At 64.3% G+C, this 20,478-nt stretch overlaps 1 protein-coding gene across 1 annotated transcript in view; it reads left to right on the top strand.

Moving 5' to 3' along the window:
* Window positions 1-1,236: 1,236 nt before the first annotated feature.
* RXRA (retinoid X receptor alpha) overlaps window positions 1,237-20,478 on the top strand; it is a 79,792-nt gene continuing 60,550 nt past the window's right edge. Inside the window, exon 1 of the mRNA XM_025859504.2 lies at window positions 1,237-1,380. Within this exon, the coding sequence (XP_025715289.1) occupies window positions 1,344-1,380 (37 nt within the window). The 5' untranslated portion in view covers window positions 1,237-1,343. The remainder of the gene's footprint in view (window positions 1,381-20,478) is intronic.

Below are 20,478 nucleotides of genomic sequence, written 5' to 3'. Positions count from 1 at the left end.
CAGACAGTCGGAATACTGCTGCCAAGTTCCCACAGGTGGCAGCATGGGGCTTTGCCCCGTGCTGCCCATTCCAGGCCTTCAGTGGGGAGGGGCTGGGCAGAGTGGGGTGGGGGCAGGGCTTATCCAGGACCCTCCGTGGGCCGTGCACAGGGTGGGGGGCTGCAGCATCGGGATGGAAGGCTCAGGTGGCTTGGGCGTCGGGGAGCTGCTTACCTGGATGGGGACATGGGATACAGACAGGCCCACCCTGCCAGGACTTACGGTGCCTGCTGCATGCTGGATGGCTGATGGCCGGAGCGTGGGCAGGTGGGTCTGGATGAGGGCTCCGGGCTCAGCGGGTCAGGAGGGCTCCCAAGGACCGAGGAAGGACGCAGACTTGGTGAGGGCGTCTGGTCTGGGCCTGGGCCGCCCTCCTCCGCACTGGCGGGGCCCGCTTTGTGTCCGTTTGTCCGTCATTGGCGGTAATGGCAGAGGCCAAGCACCCATTGATCCCGAACCCATCCTGCCGAGCCCCACTGGTACCTGGGACCCTCTGTCGTCCTGGAGGTGCTGGGTGGGCTCCAGGTACAGGCTGCGGGCCCCCGTTTCCTGCAGGACACCAGGTGTGGTCTCCTGGGCTGACACGGGCAGCCCCAGCCGCGCTCAGGCCTGCCTGGTGAGAATGGGGCTTCAGGCCCTAGGAGGTAGTGGACAGCACTGGGGGATGAACCCGCCCGGCCTCCCCCCTGACCCTTCCTGCCCTGGCTGGCTCAGGGAGTCCAGCAGGCCACTGTAGTCCTTTGCCCAAATCCCGCAGCGTGAGTGATGTGGGTGGTTCATGTATGCACGTGTGGGCACTGGGACTGTTGGTAATCCCTTGATTACAGGCCAGGAAACCGAATCCCGCAGCTGAGGTGGTTGGGGGGCCACCTCCTCCTTGGAGAGGCCCAGGGCTTACAGGATCTCTCCCCGCCCCGCCCTTGGGAGGCGGCGTATGTTGGGGGGGGGGGCATCTGGCTGGTGGAGCTGCCTTGTTATCACAGGGCAGAGGGGCTCCTCTTCGTAGTCTAGGAAGCCATATGTGGGCTGGGTGGCTCTGGGGTGCTGGGGCGGCTGGACTTGTACTCAGGCCTTCACAGCTGTGTGGCCTGGGCCAGTACCTCCCTCTTGGAGCCTGGACTTCGTTGTCTGGGAAGTGGGGTGATGACACTTGCTTGGGGGTGGGCGTGGAGGTGAACCTAAGTAGGGCCAGACTTTCAGTTCTTGCCTGGGAGCAGGGAGGAGTGGTGGCTGGGGGCCCCTCTGAACCTCAGTGTCCTCATCTGCCCGGTGGAGAGAGGAGTTTCTTGCTCTGGTGCTGGGACATGAGGATTGCCCATCAGTGCCCAGTCACGCCTGGAGGTGAGGAGCATTCAATGTTGGGCTGGGCGGTGTGCAGAGGATGTGAAAGTTCTGCTCCCCTGGGAGGGGTGGTTTCAGGGCAGCTGGCTCCAGAACCATCCTGGGAACCAGGAATCTCCAGGGTCAGGAACTGAGACCTGTTGCCAGGTGTGGCCTTGGCATGGACTGGGGGGTTGCGTTTTCCTGTGCAGTCCCCACAGGCCTCTCCCTGGGTCCTGGGTATGGATGGGTGTCCGGGTGGGTGGGCTCTGTCAGGGAGGGACCCCTGGCTCTCAGGGGACCAGCCCCCCACTTAAGTGAGTGAACACTGAGCCCTGGACTGGAACGATTCTGGGTTCCCCTTCTTCTTCGAGCAAAGAGGATCTTTCGTAACTGTGGGAAAGAGCATTTCTCCCCGAAGGCGGTGGGGGCGGGGGCTTGGTCAGCAGATGTGACGTCCCCCCGCCCTCTTGCCCTCTGCCCTTTGCCGGGCCTCTCGGCCCCACCAGGGTGGGGTGGGCTGGGCATGCCCAGGCAGCTCTCACCCCAGGCCTGCCAGCCTCCCGGGGGGGTCCCCGCGGGCAGAGCAGAGCCTCCAGGGGTTCCCGGCGGGGCCGTGCCCTGTGCATCCCCACCTCTGAGCCTTTGTGCAGGTGCCCTCTGCCTGGTGTGCCTGCCTGGCCTCTGCCCTTTTGTCCCTGTACTCAGAGTCCGCTGGGGCTCCGTCCCCTTGAAGCTGGTCCCCAGGCCCGAGCTGGGTGTCCCCGTCCTCAGAGGGTCCCTGACACCCCCCATCTGCTCCATACCCCAGGCGGGGATTGGGCCAGACAGGCACAGGTCCACCGTAGCGTGCCCTGGGCCCTAGTTTCCCCAGCTCCACGTGGGTCCCTTCCGGCGCTCAGGAGTGAGGATGGTGTGGCTTCTGGCCCTGGGAGGGGCTGCTGCCGTGGCGAGGGGCCAGGAGCTGGCTCACTCAGCTGGGATCTGGCTGGTATGCAGTAGGCGCTTGGCAGGGCTTGGGGCCAGCAGACTTGGCTCCCTGCCCATGCTGCTGGAAGGGTCTGTGATTCGGGTCCCACCCCTGTGCTCCTGACTCAGCAGCCGCAGGGTGGGGGAAACCGGAGGTTTCTCCACAAAAACCCCAACCCTGGGCATCCGCCACAGGGCCCAGATTTCTCTCCAAGGTGGGAAGTAGAGCCCTTGCTTCCTGCCTCTGGGTTCCCAGCAGGACATTGCGGGTGGGGCTGGATCCGGGGCTCTGGGCTCAGCCTGGAGGTGTCTCCCCACCCGCTACGCCAGTCTGCACTCCCCCAGTGCACCACCTTCTGTGGTTCCCCAGTGCTGCAGAATGAAGTCCTCACTGCCTCCTGGCTTGGCTTCCCTTCTCCCGCACTGCCCCTCCTGCCGCCACACAGGACACCCCTCGGTCCTCAGGAGCCAGGCCGGCTTCTGCCTCTGGTTCCCACCCGCACTGCCTCTTCGCCTGCCAGCTCCCTGCTCTGATCACTCTCCACGTATACAGCCTCCTCCAGGGCTGTCCTGGCTTGGGTCCCCACCACCCCTAGGTGGTAGTGCCTGGTGTCCCAGCGCCCTGGTGGTGGCGGCAGGATAGGGCTCAGGGTCCCCCTCGGTGTCACTGCGGGCCTGACAGGTGGATGTGGTCCTGGAAGGGAACACTGAAGCCCTCCTCTGGGGTGGGGGGCTGCCTGGCGGGGAGCTGGGGCTGGCACTCACAGGGCCTCTGCTCCTTGGGCAGGGCGCCTCCAGCCCCCCGAGGCTCTGGCTGCCCCAGTGCAGAGTGTCTGTGGAGGAGATGGAAGGGGGTGCGCCCCAGAGGCCGCAGCGAGCATCTGGTAGGGGGCGGTTTGGGGCAAGGGCCTCGGTTTCCACATGGTCAGGTGGTGAAACCAGCCCCCACCGGGGTGTCTCGGGGCCATGTCTGCACTGCCTGAGGCTGCCGCTGCTCCTGGGGGAGGAGGTGCTCGGGAGGAGGATGAAAGTTTGGGCCGAACGCGGAGGTGGGGTTTCACGTCCCCTCGGCCGCCAGCGGTGGGCACATGTGGTGGGCGTGTGGCCCTCCGTGGCCGCCCCAGGGCCAGCGTGCAGGCAGCCAGCTGCGGTCAGGAGCCTGGGGTTGAGAAGCTTCCGTCAGGGTCCGGGTGGCCTCGGGCCAGCAGGGACCGCCATCCCGCACCCCCCACCACTGCGGGGTACACGTTGTTGTTACTCGGACTTCGCGTTCCTGGCCTGGCCCCTCCTGCCGGGTCTTAGTTCAGCATCTGATGGCAGCCTGGGTGCCCCCACTCTTGCAGCGCGCCTGCTACCTCCTTGATCCCTAAAGGTGTTTGTGAAACACGAGCTAAAAAAGATTCTTTCCCAGGGGTGGGGGTGGGGGGGAGCGCAAGGAGGGAGAGAACAATCGAAGCTGAAATTAATTGTGCCGCGCGGTTTTCCTCTCGCCCCCCACTCACCGTCAATGCATAATGCATGACCAGGGAAAGTGAAAAGTAATTAGAGTCTCGACTCACCCGCTTCATTCATGACTAAATCTGGGTCAGCGCCTGGCACAGATAAGCGCGAGTGGGCGCCGCGCGGCAGGACAGTGCCAGCGCTACTGCACCTGCTTTGCGTGTCGTGCCCAGATGCCCCCTCCTACAGGAAGCCCTCCTAGATGCCCTCCCCCCTTGGAGGCTTTTTCCCATGCCTGAGGCCCAGTGTCTTCTGCGTCTGATGGTGTCTTTTCCTCACCTTCCCTGTAGGGACCATGTTGGGGGCTGGCAGCAGCTTTGGGGGTGGGGCACGTGGGGGCGTGGGCGACAGCCCAGTGTGATCTGCTGTCGGGGACCACACGGGGCCTGCTCGAAGTGCTCGCTTGTTCCGAAACGCTTGACCCTGATCGCGCCGTCCTTTTTAGATGTCTCCCATGCTGGCATGGCCCTTGGGGTGAAGTCCCAACTCTGGCCCTGGCACGGGTCCCTGCTGGGGAGGCGGGCCAGCTGTGCTGATCTGCTTCCTGTTGCTAGAATGTTCCCAGCCGTCTCCCTGCTCACAGCCTTTGCACGTGCCGTGCCTCCTGAATGCCCTTCCTCATGGCCCCCGTTTTCTTCCTTCTGATCTCACTTGGGCATCACCCCCATGGGCCCCCTAACTGCTGTGGCCTCTCCCCCACGGTCAGCCTCAGCCTGCTTGTTTCCCTCTGAGGGTTTGCCGATGGGGCTCCCGTCTGTTCCCCTGACTGCGGGGTGAGCTCTGGGACTGTGGGGGTCCCAGGGACGGCTGGCGTCCCCACGTTTTCAGTACAGTGGGTGCAGGAAGAACGTGGCGAGCCCCCATTTCTGGGTCCGCAGCTGCCTGTCCTCTGCCTCCTCCCGTTGATAACCTTGCCGAGACAGTAGGGTACTCTTAGGGAGGGGTGAAGGGGAGGCGCTGCCCCTGGGGGACGGTCCTTTGCAGCATTGCTGGGCTCTGCATAGTGAGAGCTCTTGGGGGGCCCCCGGGTGCTTGGGGCAGTGTCTGGGTAGAGGGGTGACAGTGGGGGCCCTGGCCAAGACTCTGCCACCTCCTGACTCTTCTCATCCTACAGAAGGGGAAACCTGAGGTCTGAGGCCAGATGTTCTGTCTGACTTGAGGCCACTAGGGAAGGTTTGAGAGGTATTAGGCTAGACCTGGGCCTTGGGGGAGGACCCCGGGCCGTGGGGGAGGGCCCTGGGTGGTCACTGTGGAGGGGGGGTAGGCAGGGGTGAGGTGGGAGCCTAGAAATCACCCTGGGACTGATGGCACAGGCAGCTGAGTGCAGAGCCTGGCAGATAAAGGGTTACAGATTGAGGGAAGTAATAATGTTTCTAATTTTCCATTGTGATTTAATAAAAATGTAAATCTTGGGGTGGAGGACGACCCACCTCACCATGGTGTTGACCTAGAGTAATTGCGGGCTCCTGGTGGTCAGCCTGCTTTTGTCTCCACGGCCCTGAGCCTGGTGCCTCTGTTGGCCCAGGAAGCCAGAGAGCCCGGGGCAGACACCGCGCCCTCTGCGCGGATGGACGGGGAGCCGGAGTGCCGGGGGCTGCTGCTGCGGGAGTGTCAGGGCATCTGCTGAGGAGGAAGGCCCGGAGGAGGCTCCCCTCTGACTCTCCTGCACTCCCATCTCCAGAGGAGCTCGAGGGCTAGGCTAGGATGGCCTGGGGCCTGTGGTGACCACGGTCAAGTCCCGGGTACGTGGGGGTGACGTTTGAGGTGAGCTTGCAGGATGGGAAGAGGTAGCAGGCAGAGCTGTGGAGGAAGAGCGTTCCGGGCTGAGGGGCGGCGTGTGCAAAGGCCCTGACCCGGGGCAGCATTTCGTCAGCTGACTGGGGCTCGATGGTGAGGACAGGTGGCGGCGGGGGGTCGCAGTGACTTTTGCTGGTGTGGTGAGCACAGTGGCCCTTGGGGAATGGGGATGCGGCCGTAGCTCAGGGAGGGTGAGGCTGGCAGGGCTGCTCTCGGAGCTCAGGACAGTCGGAGGGACATCCTGCAGCAGGTTGCTGTGCGTCATGGCCCCGGGAGCCGCACATTGTGGATCCGGGCTCAGCAGAGTTCACAGGCTGTTGGGGACTCTTCCTCAGATGGTCACCTCCCTTCCTGGGGAGGTGACACAGCACACTCCCGTGTGTGAGACCTGCACCCGGTCCCGGGTCCTGGGGCTCAGTCATGCGCGTCTCTCCGCTGCCAGGCCGTGGAAGCTTACTAGGACACCTCCTGGGTCCTGGACATGGAGGGGGGCAGCTGGGCCCTGGGGGGTTCACGGTCCCCAGTGAGAGTGGAACTCTCCCCTGACACCAGCTTTGCCGAGCATGAGCGATGGTGTCTCACCACTGAGAGGCTCCGGGGATGGGGCAGGCACGTCACCCAGTGAAGGGGGGCCCGTGCACGGAGGGTGGGTGGTGCCTAGCCATGCTCCGCCGCCCCGGCAGGGACCTGCACTGCCTCTGGGCTCACGGTGGGCGGCGGGGGTGGGGTGGGGTGTCTCTGAGCACTGCCCCCACCTCACGAACGCCCTTGTGGAGACTTTTCCGGGGGCGGGGGAGGGTCTGGCCAGAGTTGCAGACCCCAGTTCCCTGCCCTAGCTGGGCCTGGAGCCACCACCCCCTACGCTGGTGATGTGGGAGCCTTTTTCTCCCCCAGCTGCCCTGGGCTTTGTGCTGGGTCACCTGTGCACTGTTGGTGGTCCTGCCTAGGCCAGCTCTGGGCGGGGGCACCTCGGCCAGGGTGCAGGGTGCGGCCAGGTTTGGTGTGTGGGGAGGGAGGGCATCCCTAGATGGAGCAGTAGGGTGGGGACAGGGCCTCTGGGGGGCTCTGGGCATGAGTGAAGGAAAGCAGGCTGCTTGGGCGGGCTGTGTGTGGGTGGACCTCAGCTGGTGGGCTGGGACCTGCCCCTGGGGCCAAGGGGGTGCCAGTGTTCTGGTGAGGTTTGATGTCTCTAAGGTTCTGTGGGACTGAGTGAGCTGTGCCCCTGGGGGCACAGTCCCTGCCCCTGGCGGTGGGACCGGAGGGATTGGTCTGGGAGTTACAGCTGCATGCCCACGGATCCCTGGGGCCGAGCCCCTGGGTGTTGCCCGCTGGGGGAGGCTGCTCCAAGGGGGGCTGTGCAGGGGGGCAGGCAGGTGGGCAGGCTGCCCGGGGCGGAGCTGCGTGGACAGCACCTGCCATCACGTTCTGCCTTCAACGCTTCCATCTCCTCTCCTGGCCGGAACTGCCTTGGAGGTCCCTGGCCCTGCCGCACCCCTTCGCCATGCCCTGGACCCTAACTCAGCCCTCTGTCTGGAGCAGGTGCAGGCCCGGGGTCGGGAAGAGCAGGCCCAGCAGATGGCAGGGCGGGCTTCTCGGCCCAAAGATACCGGAGGTGTCCTGCCCACCACACGCTTTGATTGAACAACCTGTCCGGGGCGACTGGGCAGCTGGTCAGTGTCAGGCTCACAGCAGGATGCATGGAAGCCGCCCAGCGCTCCGCGGGGAGGGAGCGGGGCTGGTGAGGGAGGGGACGGGCCTCAGGGAGTCCCTGGTGACTGGCGCTGCGGAGCCGAGCCCTGAGCCCAGCTTCGGCCTCAGGGTCCCTGGGCCCATGCCCTGGCTCCCACTTACCAGCTGGGGCTCCGGGCGGCCCTGTGCCCCTCCGTTCCCTCATGTGTAAAGGAGGGTGCAGAACTGTGCAGATAGCATGTGGGTGGCTGGGGACCCCCTGGGGGCTGCCTGCAGAGGGGCTGGTGCTCACTCTTAGAGGCCTGTGGTTGGTTGCTGCCCTGCAGTGGGCACCCGGCGACGGCACCGGAAGGACCATGGCCTCTGGCCCCCGCTTGCTGCGTACCTGCGCGGGAAACGGGAGGCACTTGCCGGGTGCGGAGTCCTGCTCTTGGTGCCCGACCGGGGCCGAGGCTGGGGCCTTGCTCCACCTGTCCTCTCCTCCTCCTTGGGGCGGGGGTCTCCTGGCCACCCTTGGCGGCTGCTCCTTCGGGATGGTTTTCTTTTCTGTTGAGGGGCGGAGGTGGGAGGGAGGTGGGCCAGGCATCCTCACCCTGCTGCACGCGGGGACACTTCCCAGGGAGCTGGGGGGCCTGGGCCCCCGCTGGAATTTGCAGCACCTCCCCTCCCCCGGCTCTGCGTCCTCGTCTGGACCTCCGCTGGTGTGAGCACTGCTGGCCGTGCACGGGGGCTCCGTGACAGGACGAGGGTGCCCTTGTCAGAGGCCAGGTGTCACATGCCTTTCTCACCTGGCCATGCTCCTGCTCCTCGGCGAGCGTGGGCAGAGCTTCTCCTCTCCTGCCTCAGTGTCCCCTCCTGGGACACAGGGGCAGCCCACTCAGCCTCCGAGAGAAGACTTTGTGGCCTTGACGTGTCACTGCCTGTGTGAGGCAGTCCTGGCATTAGGGGCCGGGCGCCCAGACATTTTGCATAGGAAACGGAGTGCTGGGGACAGGGCTGGTCCTTCTGGAGGGTTGGACCTGCGTTGGACCAGGGGGTCATGGCTGGTGACCTTGGGCCACAGCGTCCTTCTGCTGGGACTCACCCACCGGAGGCCCCCGACCAGCAGCAGGGTTTGGCGATGCACCCAGGGTGGGGACACAGGGAAGGGAGGAGCCCGTGGCCCCCAGGACACGCAGGATGCTGGCCGTGGGGCAGGCAGGTGTCCGGCCCCCGCCCTGTGGGCTCTGCTCCTCCAGCCTGCCCTGACTTTGTCACCCCAAACTCGGTGTCCTCCTGGCTTGGGGAGCCCCTGGAGAGGGCAGGGATCCTACACCTCGGGAAACGTGATGCCCTCCCCGGCCTGTGAATATTTCATCAACGGATTAAAAATTGAAGCTGAACTGTCCGCTGCTCGGGGAGGGTGGAGGAGGGGCGCTGTGTGAGTATTTTTCTTGATGACGGAGCCATGTCAATTAGAAGTGGCATTGCGGTTTAAAATGCCGATCTGTGGCCTTCTTTAATTAAGGCCGAGACATAATCACCCATCGGTGCCGTGAATGAACTTTGACCGTCAGAATGAGAGGTGATCGGGGCACAGCAGGGCTTGTCAGAGCCGTGTGCAGGGGGCCTGGAGACGTCGGCGGGGGCCACGCAGAGGCTGTGGCTGGGCCTGGGGGGTGCAGTGGGCATTCTGGTCTGTGCGTATGTGTAGGGTTGTGGGGAGGGGTCTGGTCTCTCTGCGTGTGTGCGCGTGTGCGTGTGTGCACGTGCGGGGCTGGGCAGGGCCGGGGTGGCTGAGGTCTGGCTCTCCGCTCACCAGGAGACCTGCTGTGCTTGCATTGCCTGGTGGCTGGACAGCTGGAGCCCTGAGGTCACACAGGCAGCTTGGGGCTAGCGAGGGTCCCAGGAGTGGCGTGTGAAGGGTAGGCAGGCCTTGGGTGCAGCAAGGGGACAGTGTTCTGGGCCTTGGGGCTGAGGAAGAGAGGGCCTTTTCCCAGGGCTGCCCAGGTGGATGGCTGGGTGGGTGGCTGGCTGGCAAGACAAGACGGGCGGGCCAGCTGACACCGGGCCTCCAGGCCTGCGGGAGCCTGGGCTCGGATGGACAGTGCCACTCCAGGTGGGCGTGTTGGAATCCCTGGCGGGTGCACTGGCTCATCCAGCCAGGCCTGGTGGCTGCTTGCCAGGGCTCTCCAGGGTCTGGGAGGCCGCATCAGGGCCCCTGGGTGCATCTCAGGCACCAGGGAGGGTGCAGGGGCCCCGCTCCAGGCCCCCAGGCACGCAGCGCAGGGCTTGGCACTGCTGCCCTGCCCCTCCCCGCCTTGCTCCTGCCAGGCAGCGGGTATAAGTGGCCACTTGCCAGGCAGCAGACTGCCCAAGGCTGAGTGTCTGGACCACCCAGCCTCCAGCCACTCTCCTGCTGGGCCTCTCTTGTTTTCCTTTGGCGGATCGGAGCTAATCCTAGCCGCTGACAGGTGCCGCAGCAGCTCCTCGGCAGGCTGGCTGGACTCGGGGCGTCCCTTCCCCCAGGTGCAGGTGCCGCGGGGTTGGCTTGGGGGGGCCAGCGTGCAGTGCCAGCATGGGTGGGGGCAGCCCCACGCTCAGTTCTTACTGTCCCCAAGCCTTGTCCCGCAGGGGTGCAGAGAGGGTCCCGCTCGCTGTTGGGCACAGTCAGCCGTCAGGGCAGGGGTGCCCCACTCCCTTTTGGGATGCTGAGGTGAGGCCTCTCTGGGGTGGGCGCTCCCTGGGGTGGGCGTCCCTGGGCAGTGCACACCTGGCGTGGTCCTGCCGTATGGGTTGCCAAGTACAGTGCTTCTGGCTGTGTTGTGTGGCCTGGGAGGGGCAGGCCCATAGCTGGGGGCCAGGGACCCACTGAACTGGCTCAGCTGGGGAGGAGGTGAGCTTGTTTTCTTAAAGTAGAGGGCTTCTGGAGGCGTTTTCTCAAACATCCCCCGAAGTGGAGTTTCTGGTGGCCCCTGGCTGTGGGGGCCCGGGAGCCCCGGTGGCCCGGGCTGTGTGCTTACACATGTGCCTGTGTGTGTGCACATCTGTCTGCATGCAGATGTGCTCACACCTGTGCACATTGGGCTGGTCTCCCTCCTCGAGGCCTAGCCACAGGCATTCCTGGCTTTAGGCAGATCTTCACTGGTTTTCAAGAGTCCTGACTTTGCCCAATGATTCGCTGTCAGCTTCTTGGAGTCTTTGTGTCCCCACGGCGCACCGAGCCTTCCTGTCCTCCTGAAGGTGGTGCCTGGGGTCCCCCAAGTCAGCAGGTAGTCTGCCCCCTCCTTGTCCATCTCCGGGCAGGAGGCTCGAGGTGCCCTCTGTGTGGTGATGCCAGGCCTTGGGAAGGGAAGGGGGTGCCTTTGGACCGTGATTCATTTACAGGGCTGGGTGTACCTTTTTGGGAAGTCAAGCCACCTGTGATCTGTGATTCCTGATCTCTGTTGGTCCGGGTGATGTTGGCAAGACCCTGGGACAGCTCCACACATATCCACAGGCCGTGCTGAGGGTGAGCGCAGAAACTTCGTCTGCAGTTGGGGGAAAGTGCCAGAGGTCCTGGTTCAGATGGAGACAGGGTGAATGAGAGGTGCTGCCTCAGAGACCAGTGCTCCCCAGGCCCCGGAGAAAGGGGGCCAGGACTCACACCGTGACCGCTCTCGTCTCCGTAAAGACCTGCCTCCACCCCTGCCGGGGAAGGCAGAGGCGCGTGCAGCTGGCAGTCCTGCTCCGACTGGTGGACCGAATGGGGCTCAGCGGCGAGGAGTCTGGGCCCTGAGCGTGGTGTGCTGTGGTGCGTGGGGGACGTCAGCCAGGGAGGACGGGACCGGAAGACGCACGTGCTGTGCGGGGCTGGCCTGGGCCTGCCGCCTCCCACTGCTCCTGCACTTGGGCTCCTCCAGTGAGAGCCAAGTAATGGCACTGTGTCTGTTTGGGTCGAAACTTGTGCAGAATTTTGCACCGCAGGCTGCCAGGGTTACTCTGCATCCTCTCTCTGGGAGCAGCCTGGTGCAGAAGGTCCGTGGGGTTTGTGGAGCGCTGGGGTGAACGCATCGACCCCGTTAACTGTAGCCTTGCACTGACCCGGCTGCCCTTCAAGGGCCAACACGGGAGTTTGTGAAGCTCCTGGCCCCTGGGCTACACCCTAGACCAACTAGATCAGCAGCCCTGAGGGCAGTGCCTGGGTGCTGGGGCCTTTTCTCGGCTCCCTGGTGATCCTCGTGTGATCAGGTGGAGGCCCACGGGCTCAGCGCATGGGGGCCTCATCCGTGGGGGCCCTCCCCATGGCTCCATGCATGTGTACATGTGGTTGGGCATTGCGTAGGGTTTAAATCTTCAGGAGCTCTGTTGTCGCTCTAAGTCTCCGATCTGGGTCAGACCTCCCTCCCGTGCCCCAGGCCCTTCATATGCCTCAGGCGACAATCATCTGAGTTCTCCAGCAGTGGCTTCCTCTGTGCACTCTGGCTTTCCCTGCCGGCTCCTACGGGCCTTCCAGGCCTTGGACAGCCTCAGGGGCCACAGGGAGTCTCACTGGGGAGTTCGGGAGCCTGCCCCAGAATTCTGGGGTGTTTGGACCAGAAGGAACCCCCCAGACTGGCTCCTCTGCTCGCAGGAGGCTGCATGAGTGGGGTCTCCATTGTAGAAAGGCCCAGGACACACAATTCCAGGAAGAATGTGCATTCCTCTCTCATCTGCCCAAGTTGGCCTTTGGGGTCCAGATGGGGCTGTGGCTGGGCATCCGTGAGCCCTTCTCTGTGTCTGGCTCCCCTTTGTCTGCACAGTGCTTGGCCACCACCCCAGGGCAAGGGGAGCAGGTCCTCGGCTGCTTGTGTCTGACTCTTTTCTCCCCTGGGGTCCATCCTTACCTGGGAGAGGTGCGGGCCCAGGCCCCGGGATCTGTGGGCTTCCCGGGTCGGTGTGCGCAGTGCTGCGTGGGCCGGGTGGTCTGAGCTCCTAGTCCGCCGTGGAGGGGGCAGGAGCCTTTGTCCAGCGGGTCCCGGCCGGCCAGCACTATTAGCCGAACCAGCCCAACCCTCAGTGTGGGTCCCAGAGGTGTCAGGCAACACTCCCGTCCCCACCCGCCCCTGGCCTCAGCCTCCTGGTTTGCCCCCAGGAGGGCCGGACTGGTGAGCGGCGCTCTGGGCTCAGCCAGGCCTGCTTGTTGAGCCTCTCACTGGGGCTTCACGTCTCAGGTGGGGTGGGGAAGGAGAGGCACAGGCCAAGATCGAGGGGGGGTAGAGCCCAAAAGGAGAGAGAAGACAGCTCGTGTCTGTGGCCGGGGCCCAGTGAGGGCCGCTGAGGGTGCGGGAGGTACCTAGCTTCTGCCCTCTGTGTTCTCCAGCCTGGAAGGCCGCCGGGTCCTGGCAGCACCGCAGAGGCAGGTAGGGACCCAGCCATCACCCTGCCTGCAGTGCTGCTGGTGATTTCCCCCCAGGGTCCTGGGCTCTGCCTGCCCTGGAGTCTGCGTGTTCTGGAAAGGCCTGTGGCACCCAGGTCCCAGGGGAGTGGAGGTTTTGAGGTTGGCCTGCTCTCTGGTGTCAGACAAGCCCTGGGTCGGGGAGGCTTGACCATGGCCGGGTTTAGGGGCAGCCACCTGCCCTCTGGGATGGCTGCTGGGCCTCGATATCCCCCCCAGAGTGGCAGGGCTGTGCCCCCCGCGGGGAGCTGGCTGGGAGAGCATGAACCCTGCTGGGCTCGGTTTTTCTTCCTTCCCACCCTGGGGGGCTGGGGCAGATGGGGGCCTTCTTGGGAAGCGGCCACGCCCCCGCCCGACTTCCCGGCCCCCAACCCTATGGACTGTGTGTCAGGCTGTTGTGGGTCACCCCCACCGGGAGCAGGGGACCCCAGGCAAGTTACTCAGCCCCTCTGAGCCTGGCTGGCTTTCCTCCATAGTGAAATGGGGAGAAAAAGTCCTACCTTGGGTTTTTGTGATGTGGAAAAGAATTGTCTAGCTCACACCTGGAACGCATGTAGGATGTGGCAGTCAGGCCGGGCTCATGAGAAAGATTCCTGATGGATGGCCAGGGCTATGGGGGCTGAGGGGTCCCTCTGTGTGCTCCGACTGTGTACCTGCCACAGAGCACCGCACGCGGGGGCGGCTGGGCCGGACCACCCTCCACCCAGGGAAGGCTGGGGGACAGTTAGTGCCTCACCCCAGGGCGCGTGTCCCTCTCCCCCAGTGAAGGGCCTCAGAGCCCTGGGTGCCAGGCATGTACTGGTGACAGTCCTGGTTAGTGGCTCTCGGACTGGGACACCCTTGAGCCGGGGTCTGGGAAGGGTGGACTCTCTCATCACGGCCCTGCTGGAGCGGAAGGTCACAGCCTGGCTGGTAGCAGGTTTGTCGGGCAGTTGGGAAAGAGTGGCTTTGTCGGGGAGTACTGGCCACCCCACCCCAGCCTCACCCTGCCCCAGGGACGGCTCAGCCCCCACCCTGTGACAGAGGGCGTCTCCCTGGGGCCCCTCTGGCCTGCCTCCTCCCAGCCCAGCACCCAGCAGGCAGGCGACCCTGAGCGCCAGCGCCCAGGCCCCTGCAGGGTGCCCCCAGGAAGCCTCGGGCCCTGCACCGGGCTGGGGGGCCACGGAGGCACAACGAGCACAGAAACAAAACAAAGCAAGAATCAACCCCCAGCCCCCAGCCCACACCCTGCATCTCCTTATCTGCTCCACAGCCTGTTGCAATCGCTTGCGCGGTGCCGTGGAGAAATGCGATGGAACAGATAGTCGCCAGGCGCGGAGTGTCTGGGCCAGTTGGACGGGTTGGTTCCTGCCCCAGGTGGAGGGGAGAACCCGGCCGGAGGTCACTGCCTAGGAGCGGGCAGCCGCCTCCTGCCTGCTCAGCAGGGCTCCTGCGGGTCCCGGGAAAGGGGGCTTTGCACCGAGCTGGGTCCCGCCTTGGCCCCGCTCCTGTAGCTGTGATGTCAGGCGCGTCCCTGAAGGGCTGGGGGTGGAGGGTGAAAGAGCTCCGCCCGTCTGCTAGGATCGTTCGCAGTGAGTGCAGGCCTGGGGACGGCTGTGTCCGTGGGCAGGGTGGCAGCTTCCGAGGCCCCGGTGACCGTGCCCCCCCCCCCCCCAAGCTGGCCCTGGTGTCCAGGGGACTGGCTGTGGTGGACATCATCAAGGGCAGATTTTAGGTAGAAAATGCCCTACCTCACCAGAAGTCAGATTTCTGTGAGCCAGAACCTTCTGGAACACAGACATGGGCCGGGAGGAGGCAGAAAGGGCTTCCATCAGCTCAGAGCCTATGTTCTTAGAAACTTGTGTGTAAATCATGGTTTCTTCATAAGTTTATCAGTTTTGCCCTGGTGACCTTTGATCTATCTTATCGTAGGACAAGACCTTGGAGACAGTTTGTAGCAAACCCGAGATCAGCAGGGAGAAGTGTCCGCCAAGGAGGAGGCAGAAAATATCAGCTGTGACCTGGGCCACCCAGTGGAAAGCTGGGAAGCCTCAACTGTCCACGGTGCCCCGGGGAACACGGGGAAGTGGCAGGGGAACCGATTGTGGGTGGCTCCGGGATCTTTTTGACATTCTGGGCCATGGTTGGAATGAGGTGTGATGCTCCCTTATGTTTTCATGGACAGACCCTGGTTGTCATCTCCTTTATAACGGTCCCCATGGGAGGCCCTGCATCACTGCTGTGAGGGCTGTCCCAGGGCACTGGCCTCCGGCCCCCGGCCCCTGGCCAGGTGTGAGCTCTTTCCCTGGTCAGAGCTGAAACAGCAGGCCCTGCCCAGCCCAGCCTGGGTGTCCTTGCCTCATGAGGATCCTGCCCTGATGAGCCATGAGCTGGGCAGGAGGCCAGTCAGACTGTCAGTGGCCACATTCGGGCAGGAGGTAGGTGAGGGTGCAGGGTAGAGTTGGGGCAAGGGGCAGGACACGGGCAGTGGCAGTCCTGGCAAAAGGCCCTCATTAACCTGGGCTGGGGTGGAGCTTTCGGGAAGGCTTCCTGGAAGAAGCAACAGTCTGCAGGTCCAGACAAGGAAACAGCATATACAAAGGCCCAAAAGTGAGAGAGGAATTCTGGGTTTGTGTGGGGAGGTCAAGAGCTGGGGCCAGGCAGGTCTCAGAGGCCCTGTCCGAGGTCTGGAGAATCGTGGGAGCGTTGTGTGCAGGAACCGAAAGGTCCAGTTCCAGAGAATTCGCCAGGAATCCAGGAATCCGCCTTTCCAGGCTTCTGTTTGGGTGTGGTTCCAGCAGAACAGTCAGGCAGGCTGTCCCCCGCCCCCCTCCTGGCCCAGGTTGTTAGCAGGACCGGGCAGGGCGCTCAGCCCTGCCAGAGACAGGCCGTTCCTGGGGCGGGCCTGGGCCGGGGCTGGGGTCTCCGGGGGATGGCAGCGGCCGCCTTGGGAGTGTTGGCAGGTCTGAGTGTGGCCTGTGTGTGAAAGCATGCCGTGCAGGCGGGTGGAGGGCCGGGAGCCCTGTGATTGGCCATGGTGAGCTCAGGGAAGGGGTGGGGGGGGGTCCCAGGACGGACGGAAGGGGGAGGTGCAGGTGGTGCCCTCCTGGGCTCAGCCTCCCCCTGCCCCCACCACGGGAGAGGGGCCCATTCAGTTCGGGGAGCCTTTGTTGAGCACTCCTGGGTATAGGAGAAGCTTGGGGTGAGGCCCAGGAGGAGACCAGGTCTGCAGCCAGCAAGTGGGGTGCTGCGCGGAGGCCGGGCGAGGACTGGGGTGCAGAAATGGCCCTGGAGAGCTGTCCTTGGCCATCTGGGGTGAGAGCGAGGGGGTGAGCGTGCCTTTTGCGTTGGGCTCTGGGGGTCCCTACTCCATCTGAGGGTGCCTTAGGGCCAGATTTGGAAGCCACTGATCTCACTCTGCCCCTGGGGGAGACTGAGGCCCGGCAGTGGACACCCAAGGGTGTGCAGAGCCCGGTGAGGGCGTGCAGGGCTCAGTGGCTTTAACAGGGCGGCCCCGGGGCCTCCTATGTTTTGGAGCATGCCCTGACATAATTACCCAGCAGTAATGATCTAATTAGTCGCTGTGGTCGCCCCCCTGCCCCCTCCGCCGCCCCCCCCACCAGACCCTTACCTCTCCTGCCTTCACTTCTCCTTCCTCCTGCGTCTACCCTCTCTCCAGTGCTCCTGCCCGGGCGCCCGCCCTCCTCCCAGCCCCCCAGTCCCTCATCCCCCTCTCAAGGGACGCTGAGCGTGGCTTTGTCTGCCGGAGGTGCTGGGGAGGGTAGGACCCTGGGGAGGGGGCTAACGCCCCTTTCCCCGTCAGCGGGCCTGGATTGATTTTGCCTGAAGATTGACAAAGACCCCTCCCTCTGCTAATAACGCAGTCAAAAGCCTAGGAGTCATTTGTGGCCCGAGTCCCAGGAGAGGGCAGGGTCCCAGGGGCCCTGGGGTCCAGAACAAGCTAGGGTTGAGCCCAGTGGGAGTGGGTGGCAGGCTGTACCCCCACTCCCACTGGGGCTTGGAAGGTCCCGTGACAGCTTTTGCGCCCTCGCCGCGGCCCCAGGCTGCCCCACGTCTGTTTCCCTCTGGGGCAGGGCAGCTGAGGCTCCTTGTCACCCCACCGAAGGGCAGGGGAAGGTTCTGGAGCCGCGGGGGTCCCAGGGCCGGCAAGGGGACAGGGGAGCCAGACAGGACAGTGGAGCAGTGATGTCCTCCCTGGGGCTGGCTTCCTCTCGGCCTCTCTCCGGGGAGGCTTTTCCCTAAGGCCCTGCTTTCTTTGTATCTTGTCCCAGGGTCCTTGGGCTGGGCTGGGAGCTGCGGGCCGCCCTGGCCGGGCTGCAGGGTCCTGGGACGGTGCCTGGCTGCTGCCTGAGCCGTGACGTGCTGCACATTCGCTGGTCTCCAGGGCTGGGGGCAGAGCTGGCAGGAAGCAGCTGTGCCTTCCCTGCTCCCGCCCCTGCCGATCACGGGACCGTGCCCCGTGGCCCTGCACCAGCCCCGGCTTCCAGGGTGGCCCCTCCGAGCCCGCTTCCTTTTCCAAAGGACGCCTGGGTGCCTCTCTAGATGCTGCTGCCGCTGTGGCTCATGGCGGTGCCCAGGGCTGCTGAAGGTTCTTTAGCCACAGGTCTTGGGCAGGGAAGGAGGTGCTTCAGCCCCTGGGCCTGCCTAGTGTGGGGCCAGGCCTGGGATCTGGGGCCGCTGAGGGAGAGGTGCTCACCCGAATCTCCTGGGGGGATGGCCCCATCCAGGCCCCGGGGCCCTGTGAGTGGGGGCTGCCCCCAGCAGGTGGCCTGGGACCTCCGCCTGCGCCGGAGGGTAGACATGGGGCTGAAGTAGGGCACACATCAGGGGCGCTGGGCTCTCAGGAAGGCAGGGCCCCCCCCGACTGCTCTCCGTGGCAGAGAAGGCTATGGGGAGGGGCTTCCTTCCCCAGTGGCTGTCAGAGCCCCAGCTGAGCCCTCTCTTCCTGGTCTGGGGTCCAGGAGACCCCTCTGGGTGGTCTTGGAATCCAGGAAGCCTGGCAAGATTTCTGGGATGCCTCCTGCCAGAGGAGCCCCACACTGTGCCGGGCTTGGGCCCACAGCTCCCTTTGGTAAGCACCTCCTCTCCCCGGCTCTGCTTGGATCTTATCTGATGGGATAGAGTGGGCCTTTTGGTGTCATACTTGACTTTCCCACGTGCCCTGCCATCTGACTCATCAAATTAATGTAGTAACCATTTTGCTGATTTGTTTATCAGCTAATGATTCTGGAACTTTCTCTGGGTCAGGCACCTGGTCCCAGTGCTAGAGGGGAGCTTGGAGATCCTGTTGAATGTTCTCATTTCACAGATGGGCGAACTGAGGCCTCCCTCCAGGCAGGTGGCTGCTTCTATGCTGTTCCCATCCCCTCCTGGACACGGCCCTGTGTCCCATGACCAGCTCGAGCTGAGGGCCTACGGTGTGTGGAGGCCTGTTTGAGGCCCTGCCCCGTCCAGCCCCAGTCCATCCGATGGGGGGTGCGTGGGTGCAGGTGACACCTAGGGCTGGGGACACGGAGGTGTTGGGGCTCCTGGGGACTAAAGTCTTCCTCAGGGACTCCGCGCCCTTGGTGGGGGTGCCGTCAGTTGTTGGTAACGAGCTTTGTCGAACTGTCATGTGTGTTTCCTAACTGCCAGGCAAGTGCCTAATGGCTCTGATTAAAATCAGAGGGACTCTGGAGATTCCTTGTTTAGGAACAGGCCTGTGTCTCTCGGGACTGCCCTCCATCTGCCTGAGTGACTAGGTGGTGGTGGAAGGTTCCGAAACAAGAGCTCAGAGCCCGAGTGCCTTGGGTGTCCTCCGGGTCTGACCCGGGTCAGAGATTCCCCTGTCAGTCTGCAGACTGGGGACGACAGTGTCTGTCCCCTGCAGCAAGCACCCTTAGGAGTTGGGATGTTCCCCCTGCCTTGCTGGACTGGCGGCTCAGCTCCTGTGGGGACAGTCCCCATGGTGTGGCCATTGAACTTGGCCTGGCCCCCCACTGGTGGGAGGAGCGCCAGCTGTGGCCCCCTCCCAGCCCTGAGCTTGCCCCCTGGCTTGCACCGCCTCTCCTGGTCTTTGTCCCACTTCCCCTGTCAGTTGGGTTGGGAGGGGACATGGCTCCGAACGGTAAGCTGTGCTTGTCCGTGCTGTGGTGGCACTGCCCCCCCATGCCTTCAGTGGGTCCCCATCACTCCTGGGCTAACCCTGTGTCCCTCAGCCCCTGCCCCGCCTGGAGCCTCAGCACAGGTGCAGGTGTCCCCCAGCCCAGACCGCCCCACAGGGTCTCTTGCTCCTCCCACATGCCCCCTCCAGGGGACCTCTCCTGGACCCCTTGCCCAAGTTGGGGTCCCCACTGGATGCTCCTGCAGCCCCAACGTTTCTCCCTTGTGCCCCAAGCTCCATGACTTGGGTGGCTTGTCCCCGCCTGACTGTGAGCCTGGAGAGGGTAGGAGCGGAGCTGGCCTTGGGGCCACCGTGTACCCAGCAGCCTCCACGGGGCACGCCGAGTGAATGCACGCCGTATTCCGAGGTGGCAGAGCTGCCTCTGCAGCTTCCCGAGTGTCTACCCTGAGCCAGGTGCTGGGCTGGGCACGGACGCACCTGCAGCCAGTTCTTCTGAGCAGGAGAGACCGGGAGCCCCGCCTGGGTGAGACTCGGTCTGCATTGGAGCCGTGCCCACCACCGCTTCTTGTGTGTCCCTTGTCGGCTGTGGCCGAGCCAGGCTGGCGGGGCTCGCCTCACTTCCCTGCACGCCTGAGACCTCTCTCTGCCTCCCTCCCAGCCCACTCTCTTCCTGCTGGAGCTCCGCTGGTGAAGCTGGCGCCCCGCCCTCCCACCCCTTCCCCTCCTGGGGGTGCTGGGTGCTCATTTCTGCAGTGTTCTGCCCGGGGACACAGACCCTCCTGGGAGTCACCGTGTCTGCCCCCGAGCGATGGCTGCGGGTCTGTGGGCGGTGGGGCCTCATCGCTCTCTGTCCCCACACATCCAGCCAGGGCAGGGCTGCTTTGGAGGCCCCTCCCCTGCAGAGCCGATGGGCTGCGCACCCACCCCTTCCCTGCCAGGAGGGAACGGGAGGAAGGCGTCCATTTAGAGGATCAACTAATTTCACACCTCACTGATTTCCCATCTGAGCGTCCATCCCTGGTGGGCCTGCTTCTCACCCCTCACCCCTGCAGGGGCTCCTGTGTCTCTGTGGCTCTTTGCTGTGGTCTGGCTTCTAGGACTTGCCGGCAGTATTTCTGGGAGGGCCCCCGGTGGTGCACATGGCCAGAGGGGAAGTGTTGGTGAGGACGCCACCAGGAGCACTGCGTCCGGGCCGTGCCAGGTACTCCGTGCACGTCTGCACTCGGCCGGTACAGTAGTGCCGTGCCAGCACGGTCGGCGCTGCCCCTCTCTGATGCCCAGAGCGCCCCCACATCCAGGGCAGCGCCCCTGTCTGGCGCTGATGGCTGGGGGCGGGGGGTGGCTTTTGGGCAGGTGCGGCCCTGTGACTTGTGAGTGGACCTTGGGTCCCCTGCTTTGTCATCTGCACTTGTTTTGGCAGCGTGGGGAAAAGCCTTCCTTACCTTTCCAGCTAGAAAAGCCCCGGCTCATCCTGAGAGACTGCTCTTCTAGACTCTCCACGGTGGTGACGGGACTGATCTTGTTTTCCCTCTAAACCTCAACCTGAATTAAGACATCTCATTGGGCTGAGCTTCCGAGGTCCACAGCGTCTTGTTGGTGAAGTCCAGGTGTTCGAGGACAGGGTGCAGAAGCCCTGGAGTGGGCAGGGCAGAAGGTAGGGTGAGGG

This window comes from Callorhinus ursinus, unplaced genomic scaffold (genome assembly GCF_003265705.2).
Source record: "Callorhinus ursinus isolate GAN/ISIS: 27379988/994484 unplaced genomic scaffold, GSC_fseal_2.0 scaffold122, whole genome shotgun sequence".
In the NCBI taxonomy this organism is placed as follows: domain Eukaryota; kingdom Metazoa; phylum Chordata; class Mammalia; order Carnivora; family Otariidae; genus Callorhinus; species Callorhinus ursinus.
This window is presented reverse-complemented; position numbering and strand designations above follow the sequence as displayed.